A 9,523-nucleotide genomic window follows, 5' to 3' on the forward strand; every position below is an offset into this window, starting at 1 on the left:
CTCACTGATTGTTCCATGGCACCCACAAACTGCCTCTCTCCCACTGGCAGACTGGGCACCTCTCCCAGCCACCTCCATTTGTGCCTCTGAAAATTCCTCCCCTTCCTAATGATTTGGTGCTAGGACAACGATAGACATTGACTCCCCACCTCCATCTCTCCATCCCCTCTCGTCCCCCACCCACCCACACATTCGCACAGTCATTCGCACGACCCTCAGCTAACTTGCCCTATGGCAGCAGTGGCACTGCCATCCACCCCCGCGTCCTGGCAGGAGCCCGCCTCAGGCCCCTGAGCCCCTCCTGTGGCAGCGTGGCTGGCTTTGGCGTAGCCGGCCTGGCCGTGGCAGGCCTTGGCATGGCTGGCCAGCCGGCTGGAAGTCCGGAAGGCCTGGCCACAGTCCGGACAGCGGCGGCCTTTCTTGTCCGAGTGGGTGCGGAGGTGGTAGGTGAGGGCCAGGAGGTTGTGGAACTCCTTCAGGCAGGCGGGACAGCGGTAGAGACCGGTGGTGTGGACCTTCTTGTGGTGGAGGAGGCTGCCAGCGTGGCGGTACGTCCGCTCGCAACGGTCGCACTTGTAGGGGCGCTGGTCCACCAGGCCGTTGGTGCCAGGAGTGGACCCAGCCTCTGCCTCGGCCTGGTGCCGCCACAGGTGCTGGACCAAGTCCCGAGAGGCCCGGTAGGCCTTGCCGCACTCCGAGCACTCAAAACGCTTCTTAGTGTGGACCCGGCCATGGTTCTTGAGGGCTGATGGGGTGGGAAATTGCTTGGGGCAGACCGGGCACTGGAAAGGGCCAAGGGGCACCTGAGTGACACCCACTGGGGTTTGGGTGCCAGTGTCAACATGGCCGCCTGAGGCACCAACTGATGCACTGCCCACATGGCTGCCTGAGGTACCGCCAACAGAGCTGCTATCAACATGGCTGCCTGAGGCACCACCAACATGGCCACCTGAGGTACCAACTGATGCACTGCCAACATGGCTGCTGTCAACATGAGGGCCTGAGGTACCATCAACATGGCCACCTGAGGTAGTGCCAAGATGGCCACCGTCACTGTGGCCACCTGAGGCGTCAATGTGGCTGCTGCCCTGTTCCCTCCGGGCGGCCCGCCATTCTCGTGCCGTCTTGCTCCGGACAAGGCTATTGCCCTCCAATAAGGGGCGGCCAGGGGAGCTCCTGCTGCCAGGACGAGGCCGGCGCTGGGCATGGATCAGCTGGTGCCTCACCAGCTGCCTCTGCCATTTGAAGGCTTTGCCGCAGTCGGGGCAGCGGTGGCGCTTGACCTCGAAGTGGATGCGCTGGTGGTTCTTGAGGGCCATGAGGTTAGGGTAGGCCCGGGGGCAGACGGGGCAGCAGTAATGGCCGGTCTTGTGGCTCTTGCGGTGGTTGAGAAGGCTGCCGGCATGGCGGTAGGTCCGCCCACATTGCTCACACCGGTATGGCCGCTCCTCGGGGTCCTTCTTGGAGGCAGCGGGCGGCTCCGAGACCCCGCCACTGTCGGCGTGGGCCTTGCCTGCTCTCTTGGCGTGAGCCAACTTTCTGGAGGACGAGGCGGGCAGTGGCGGTCTCCTCTCGCGGTGGACACGCTGGTGGCTGGCAAGCTGCTTCTGGAGGCGGAAGGCCTTGGGGCACTGGGTGCACTTGTAGCGCTTGGTCTCAAAGTGGATGCGGTTGTGGTTCTTCAGGGCCATGAGGTTGTAGAAGAGCTTCTGGCAGATGGCGCAGCGGAAGAGGCCCGTCTTGTGGGTCTGCTTGTGGTTGATCAGGCTGCCCGCGTGCTTGTAGCTCCGGCCGCACTGCTCGCAGCAGAAGGGGCGCTCTGATGCGGCACCTTCCTCCCCACTGCCGCCGCTGCCGCCCTCCTCCTCGGCAACACTGACCAGCTCTTCCTCCTCCTCCTCCTCCGGGTGCTGAGCGGCACAGTGTGCCTCCAGCCCCGCTGCCCCCTGGCACAGCTCCCCACAGACGTCACACACATGCAGCTTGCACTCCTCGCCATCGCTGGCCCTTGGGTCCTGTTTTCCGGGAGCTGGGGCCGCAGCCGCCTCTCCTCCCTCCCTGCCGTGCGGGAGCGCTGTCTCCTTCCCTACACCGTCCCCGTTGCCGGGCGGCCGGCTGTCATTCAGCTTACACTTGGGGTGATTACGGAGATGGTTGCGGTAGGCGGACAGATTGGGGTACTGCCGAGAGCAGACGCCACACTGGTAATCTCCCACCTGGTGGGTCTTCTTGTGGTTGACCAGGCTGCCGCCGTGCCGGTAGGTTTTCCCACATTGCCTACAGGCATAGGGACGGCTGTCTGGGGGCGTCAGGCCGGACTTCTGCTCTTCCGGCAGCTCCGGACGCGGTCCCAGCCGCAGCTGGATGGTGGTATCAGCCAGCGCCGCTTCCTTCTCCTCTCGGTGGCCCAGGCTGTGCTCTTCAAGGCTTGCCATGTCGTCAAACGTCTGCCCGCAGTAGCCACAGATATGGGAGAGGAGCATCTCTTCCTCCCCGTCGCGCTCATCTGGGCGCCCCTCCGCCTCCTGCTGGAACCCGGGGAAAGCGGCATCCTTGCCGGCCTCCAAGCTGCCTTCCCGAGGCTCCCCCTCCCTGTCATGAGCCAGGCCATGGTGGTGCTGCAGGTCCGTCTCGCCTGGGAAGATCATGCCGCAGAGGCTGCAAAGGAAGGGACGTTCCTCGGTGCTGGCGCCCGGCTGCTGGGCCGTGGCATGGCCACGGAAGTGACTCTTCAGTGCCTCCAGGTTTGAGTACTCCTTCGGGCACAGAGAACACTGGTATATGCCCAGCTGCTGGCTGTGCTTGTGGTCGAGGATTTCGCACGGGTAGGGCTGAGAGTTGTGGCTGCTGGACGGTGACGCTTCGGCCTCCTCCTCCTCTTTCGGGTGTTGCCAGCCGTTCACCGCGCTGCCTCCCCGCAGATTGTAGCTCCGCTGGGACTCCTCCTCGCCCAGCGTCCCCTCCTCGCCAACCCGGGTACTCTCCGGGCCACCACGCCCGACATCTCCACTTCCGTCCGGCTGCATCGTGCCGTCAGGGGCATCTCTGGGCTCCGCCTCTGCCACACTCCCTTCCTCTTCCTCCTCCGCCCGGCCCTTCCTTGGCTTCTGGTGTCCACGTAAGTGGCTCTTGAAGGCAGCCACATTGGAGAAGCGTTTGGCACAGAGCGAGCACTCAAAATCCCCCGTCTGGTGCGTCTGTTTGTGGTTGATCAGGCTGCCCGAGTGGCGGTAGGACTTGCCACAGAGTTCACAGCTGTACACCCGTCTGCCCGGCAGCTCCGCCTCACCCTCTCCCGTGCCAGTTTTTTCCCCGTCGCCGTGCGCCAGGGCGTGGCTCTGCAAACTGCCCAGGTCGTGGAAGATCATCCCGCAGCAGCCACAGATGTGAGACATCCCCGGCGCCGGCCCCGCCGCCTCCAATTCCTCCACATCTCGCTTGATGGCCAGCAGCAGCGCCGCCTCCTGCGTGTGGACACTGCCCGGTTCCTCCTCCTCCTCCTTCCCCTCCTGGGGGCAGGGGGCGGCATCCCCGGCTGCATGGCGCAGCTGGTGCCACTGGAACTCTGCCTCCTCCTCAAAGCTCTCTCCGCAGCTGGTGCAGGCGTAACTCCCCCGCTCCTTGCCGCGCGCCGCTCGGAAATGCATGCGGACGTGGTTGCGTAGGGCCATCAGGTTGGAGTACTGCTTAGGGCACAGGGAGCACTGGTAGACGCCCGTCCGGTGGGTGTGCCGGTGGTTGACCAGGCTACCCCGGTGCCGGTAGGTCCGGCCGCACTCCCCGCAGCGGTAAGGCCGCTCCTCTGATGCCCCGTCCTCTTCCTCCTCCACACAACCGGTCTCCTCCTCTTTGAGAGCATCTCCTCCACTTGCTTCCCCACGGCCCGGCGGCTCCGTGGCCCTCTCCCCACCAGCTGGCTCTGCGGGGCTCTGGTAGAGGTGGCAAGCGGCCTCTTCGGGCGCCGGGGGGCAGGAGTACTGGAGGCCGGGCCGGGAGGCCGGCTTGGATTTGAGGTGTATCCGCAGGTGGTTCTTGAGGGCCGCCAGGTTGAAGAGCTGCTTGCAGCAGAAGTTGCAGCTGTAGACGCCCGTCTGGTGGCTTTTCTTGTGGTTGATGAGGCTGCCAGCATGGCGGTAGGTCCGGCCGCACTCCCCGCACCGGTAGGGCCGTGCTTGGTCTCCGTCCTTACCGCTGGCCTCCCAGGCTCCCTCCGAATCCATCGTGGGTTGGGCCAAGCCACCCCCATCCTCTTTCTCCTCTTCCTCCTCCTCCTCCTCCGGGTAGAGGCAGCTGTGGTTCCTCAGCTCTTCCTCATCGGCGAAGCTTCCCCCACACCTCACGCACAGCTCCCCATCCGGATTGCCCCGGTCCCCGCCCCCAGCCTTCGCCCCGTCCTTCAAACTGCAGGGGGTGCCCTCTCCGAAGGCAGCTGCCGGCGGCTGGTAGATATCCAGCTTGGCCGAAGTCTCAATGGAGTCCTCCTCCGAGACGCTGTGTTCCGAGCCCTCCGAGGGGGCTCTCCCGGCCCACCGGGCTTTCTCGTGGGCCTTCTGGTGGCTCAGCAGCTCGCTGGGCAGGCGGAAAGCCTTGCAGCACACCGGGCACTTGTAGGGGCGGTACTCCGAGTGCAGCCGGGAGTGGTTCTTGAGCGCCATGAGGTTGGAGAACTCCTTGAAGCAGACGGCGCACTGGTAGACGCCCAAGGTGTGGCTCTGCTTGTGGTTGGTGAGGCTGCCCGCGTGCTTGTAGGCCTTATCGCACTGGTTGCATTTATAGCGCCGCTCCTCTGCCGGCACGCCAGGGGCCTCCTGGCCTTCCTCCGCTTTGCCGGGGAATTCCAGCTGGGAGAAATCGGCCGGCACCACCGATTCGGCGATGTATTTCTCCAGGTTGCTCAGCAACGTCCCGGCGCCGCCGCCCTCTAGCGCAGGGAAAACGTCGGCCTCCGACGACGAGGAGTCCTGCCCTTGCTGGAAGTTGTTCTCCCCGTCCTCCTCCCTCTTCTGGCCATGGGCCGAATGGCGATGGCTGGCCAGCTGGGAGGCGATGCGGAAGCTGCGGCCGCAGTCCGGGCACCGGTGGCGCCTCTCCTCGGTGTGGATGCGGAGGTGATTCTTCAGGGCCATGGGGTTGGAGAACTCCTTGCGACACAGCAGGCAGGTGAAGAGTCCCACCTCGTGGGTGCGCCGGTGGTTGACCAGGCTGCCGGCGTGGCGGTAGCTACGCTGGCACTGCCCGCATTTGAAGGGCCGCTCCTCCCGCTGCGGCTGGCTTGGCTCGCAGCCGGGCTCTTCCATCGCTCACATCGGACGGCGGGAGGGCACTGTCTCCGCCGGCTTCACAGGGCCGGGCCGGCAGCCCAGAAAGCTCCGTTTCCGGCGCAACGAGCCTGCATCCCCTCCTGCTGCTTCTTCCTCCTCCTTCTCTGGCTCCTTATGGCATCCCAAGGCGGCAGCTGTGGGGACACAAGCAAGGGAAGAGGGGTTAAAACGGCGCCAAATGAATGTCGTACATACAAGCTCACATCCGGCTGCTGCCGGACCCATGGCTTCATCCTCTCCAGACCAGGGGAGCTAAGCCCAAGGAGGCACAGAAACGGGGACCAGACGGGGTTACCCTGGCCTATGCAGTTTGATACCCTGATGGGTGGAAGGATATCAGACAGCAAATGCCACACAGCAGAGCCAGGGAGAGAACCCAGGAATCCTGGTTCCCAGCCCTCCTCCAACCGACTCAACCCCACTCCCCTCCCAGGGCTGGGGACAGAACCCAGGAGTCCTAGCTGCCAGACCCTCTGCTCTAACCACTAGACCCCACTCCCCTCCCAGGGCTGTGGATAGAACCTAGGAGTCTTGTTTTACATAAAACAGCATGTAAGAAACTGAAGACAAACATCTGATGTCTCAGTGTGTCTGAGAAGGGAAAACGAAGCCGGCCGGCCTGCCTGGCAGACCACCAGTCACGGACAGCTCTCTCCGGGACGCAAAGGAACCAGGCTGTCCCCTCTGCGGACTAGCTCCAGGCCGAGCACAGGTTACAAATGAAACAGTCAGCAGGCCTCCGTCCCCGGCTTCCTCGCTCGTGTCATGTTTTGGATGAGCACTCGGTTTAAGAAAAGCCTGGGGCTGCAGGGCAGGACTGAGGGGCACTAGCAGAGCAGGGGGAGCCCAGGGCTGGCATTGCAGGGGTCTGCGGAACGAGACTGAGGGGCACTGGCAGAACTGTGCGCGCCCCGGTCAGGGATCTACACCCCTCACTGTCACGAACACTCAGTTCTCTCCCAAAAGGAACCAGGACTCCTGGGTTCTATCCCCAGCTCTGGGAGCGGCATGGGGTCTAGTGGGTTAGGGTGCATGGCAGGGGGAGGGGCAGCTGGGAGTCAGGACTCCTGGGTTCTATCCCCAGCTCTGGGAGGGGAGTGGGGTCTGGTGGGTTAGGGTGCAAGGCAGGGGGAGGGGCAGCTGGGAGTCAGGACTCCTGGGTTCTATCCCCAGCTCTGGGAGAGAAGTGGGGTCTAGTGGGTTAGGGTGCAAGGCAGGGGGAGGGGCAGCTGGGAGTCAGGACTCCTGGGTTCCATGGCTGGCCCTGAGAGGGGACTGGACTCCAGTACAGGGGTTCTCAACCTTTTTCTCTCTAAGGCCCCCACCCAACATGCTATAAAAACTCCACAGCTCACCTGCGCCACCACAACAGTTTTTCTGCATATAAAAGCCAGGGCTGGCGTTAGGGGGTAGCAAATAGGGCAGTTGCCCGAGGCCCCACGCCACAGAGAGCCCCGTGAAGCAACGTTGCTTCAGCCCTGAGTGGTGGGGCTTCGGCTTTCTGCCCTGAGCCCCAGTGACTCTAATGCTGGCTCTGCTTGGTGGATCCCCCGAAATCTCCTCGCAGCCCCTCCCGGGGGACCTCAGAGCCCTGGCTGAGAACTGCTGCTCTCGGGGTTAGTGGAGCTTGGGAGTCAGGACGCCTGAGTTCTATACTCTGTTTCTTTGACCACTGAGTCACTCACCCCCCAAGCAGGGGAGGGATCGCTCAGTGGTTTGAGCATTGGCCTGCTAAACCCAGGGTTGTGAGTTCAATCCTTGAAGGGGCCACTTAGGAACCTGGGACAAAAATCTGTCTGGGGGATGGGTCCTGCTTTGAACAGGAGGTTGGGCTAGATGATCTCCAATGGTCTCTTCCAACCCTGATGTTCTATGACCAAACAAGATAAGTCATTGCCCTTCCCCGTGCCTCAGTTTCCCCATCATTACCTGGGGAAAACAGATACCAACTCATGTTTAGTAAGGCTATCATTAACACCTGCAATAAGTGTCTTCACCTCGACTAGGGCACGGCTAACTTAAGGCACACTGCTTTAATTACAGTAATTAGAAAAGGGCATGACTCCATATTGCCACCTGTAAAGAGGTAAATACAGTGCTAATATAACTCAGATGCAGCAGAGAAAAAAAAACACTTGATTAATTTGTAACCTTTGCCCCTAAAAAAATGCAACATCACCCAGGCCTATTTCTGAGCACCATCAAGCCATTTCTTGGGGGCAGGGATAGCCCAGTGGTTGTGAGTTCAAACCTTGAAGGGGCCACTTAGGGGTCTGGGGCAAAATCAGCACTTGGTGCTGCTAATGAAGGCAGGGGGCTGGGCTCAATGACCTTCCAGCTCTGTGAGATAGGCATATCTCCATATATTACTTCTGAGGTTCTGAACACCTGTAGTAGGCTCCACATGTTAAAGATCAACAAAACATCAGGGTGGGAAAACACACACACCTTGGGGGCCCTGATTCCCTCTAGCAGGGGTCAGCACCAAACACACAGGATTTATGTGACAAGGCAAAATTAACAAAGGATGTTTTCTGTCCCCACAAGCAAAAACCACCACGGGCTGGAGATGACGCATAAGAAGTGGAAGCCCCGGAGAAGAATTTTTGGCGGCACGACACGCAATCTGTTGGGGGAACTTTAAGATTTGTGAGTTGTCAATGGCCCACAGTTTGCTAAAGGAACAGCAATCTCTCAGGGCGGGTCAACCGGCGGGTGTGGGTGGGTGGCTGTTTTCCATTCAGTCACTCTTTATAATTGGGAGCCTTTTAAAAAAAAACAAAACAGGCTTTCAAAGTTTCTAGCCTCCAACGTGACTTGATCGTGCTCATAGCGAGCAGGTAAATTAGGCCACTCCACAACCTTGGTAGAGAAAAGGACAGCTAAGGCGTGTTTTTGGGGATAATACATTTCACTCAACGCTGAGATGCGGCTGCCTCTGGGGTGGGCCAGCAGGGGAACAGCTGCACAGCAATGCAGCACAGGGATGATTCGCCTGGCACTGAGATGCTGCCACTCTGGGGAGGGTCAGCTGGGTAACAGCCACATAATGATGCTGCCTGGGGATTACTCATCCTGCATTGCAATGCAGCTGCTTCTAGGGCGGGACACGGCATATAGGACACACCGCCACTCCACACAATTTTTAGCTAAGGAAGGGTGAGAAACAATTGCATCTAATTTAAAATTGCAGGGAGGGAGGATGGAATTAGCAAGACGTCTGGGATTTAACCCCGGCTTTGGAAGGGGAGTGGGGTCTAGTGGATTAGAGCAGAGGGGGCTGGGAGCCAGGACTCCTGGGTTCTCTCCCCAGCTCTGGGAGGGGAGTGGGGTCTAGTGGGTTAGAGCAGAGGGGGCTGGGAGCCAGGACTCCTGGGTTCTCTCCCCAGCTCTGGGAGGGGAGTGGGGTCCAGTGGGTTAGAGCAGAGAGGGGCTGGGAGCCAGGACTCCTGGGTCCCCAGCTCTGAGACACACTTCCTTTGCAACCTCAGGCAAGTCCCCGTCTCTGCGCCAGGGTTTATCCATTCATAAAACGAGAACAACAATCTCCACCCACTTCATAAGCACACCAGGAAAAAGTGTTTTAAAAGACTTCATGAGGCTTTAGGACACAGATGGGGCCCTGCCCCCCCCCCCCCAGTACAACCCAGCACCCCCCAAAGCCGGCCTCTTACCTCCAGGGTCCAGAACAGCATCCCAGAGGCGACACCCAGGCCAGGGCAGGGGAGCTGAAGCAGTTTCCAGGGAGGGAGTCACACCCCAAGCGACAGCCAGACGCGGAGGCAAACCCAGGATCTTCAGGGTACAAGGGAGAGAGGAAATGTGTAGCCCCAAAATTACAGGGCTCCCCGGGGTGCCTTATCCCCCAGGGGAGGGGCCGGCACAGACTTTTGGTGGAGTTCAGTCTTCAATGCTGGATCCCAGCGGGGTCTGGATCCAGGCTGGAAGGGGGGCGCTCCCGGCTGCTGTCCCCCGACGTGCTGGCTACAGCCGCTCCCAGGGGCTCCAGCCCCGAGGCTCCGGATCCAGGGGGTGTCCGAGAGGCGGGCGCCACATCCCCGGGGCGGGATCGGGACCCCCCCACCGCAGCTGCTGGAGAGCGGCGCTCGCAGGGGTCGGCGAGGCTGGAGGCAGAGCCCCGGGGGCGCGAACCCCAGTTCGGTGGCGGCAGGAGCGCCCGGGCCGGGCGAACCCCCCGTTCT

At 61.4% G+C, this 9,523-nt stretch overlaps 1 protein-coding gene across 1 annotated transcript; it reads right to left on the bottom strand.

Moving 5' to 3' along the window:
• Nucleotides 1-215: 215 nt before the first annotated feature.
• LOC123370423 (zinc finger protein 646-like) lies at nucleotides 216-9,523 on the bottom strand. The gene is made up of 2 exons (XM_045016992.1): nucleotides 8,996-9,523; nucleotides 216-5,455 (listed from the first exon to the last, which is right to left on the bottom strand). Exon 2 carries the CDS (start codon nucleotides 5,295-5,297, stop codon nucleotides 216-218), a length of 5,082 nt encoding a protein of 1,693 aa, XP_044872927.1. The 5' UTR covers nucleotides 5,298-5,455; nucleotides 8,996-9,523.

This window comes from Mauremys mutica, chromosome 4 (assembly GCF_020497125.1).
Source record: "Mauremys mutica isolate MM-2020 ecotype Southern chromosome 4, ASM2049712v1, whole genome shotgun sequence".
In the NCBI taxonomy this organism is placed as follows: Eukaryota; Metazoa; Chordata; order Testudines; family Geoemydidae; genus Mauremys; species Mauremys mutica.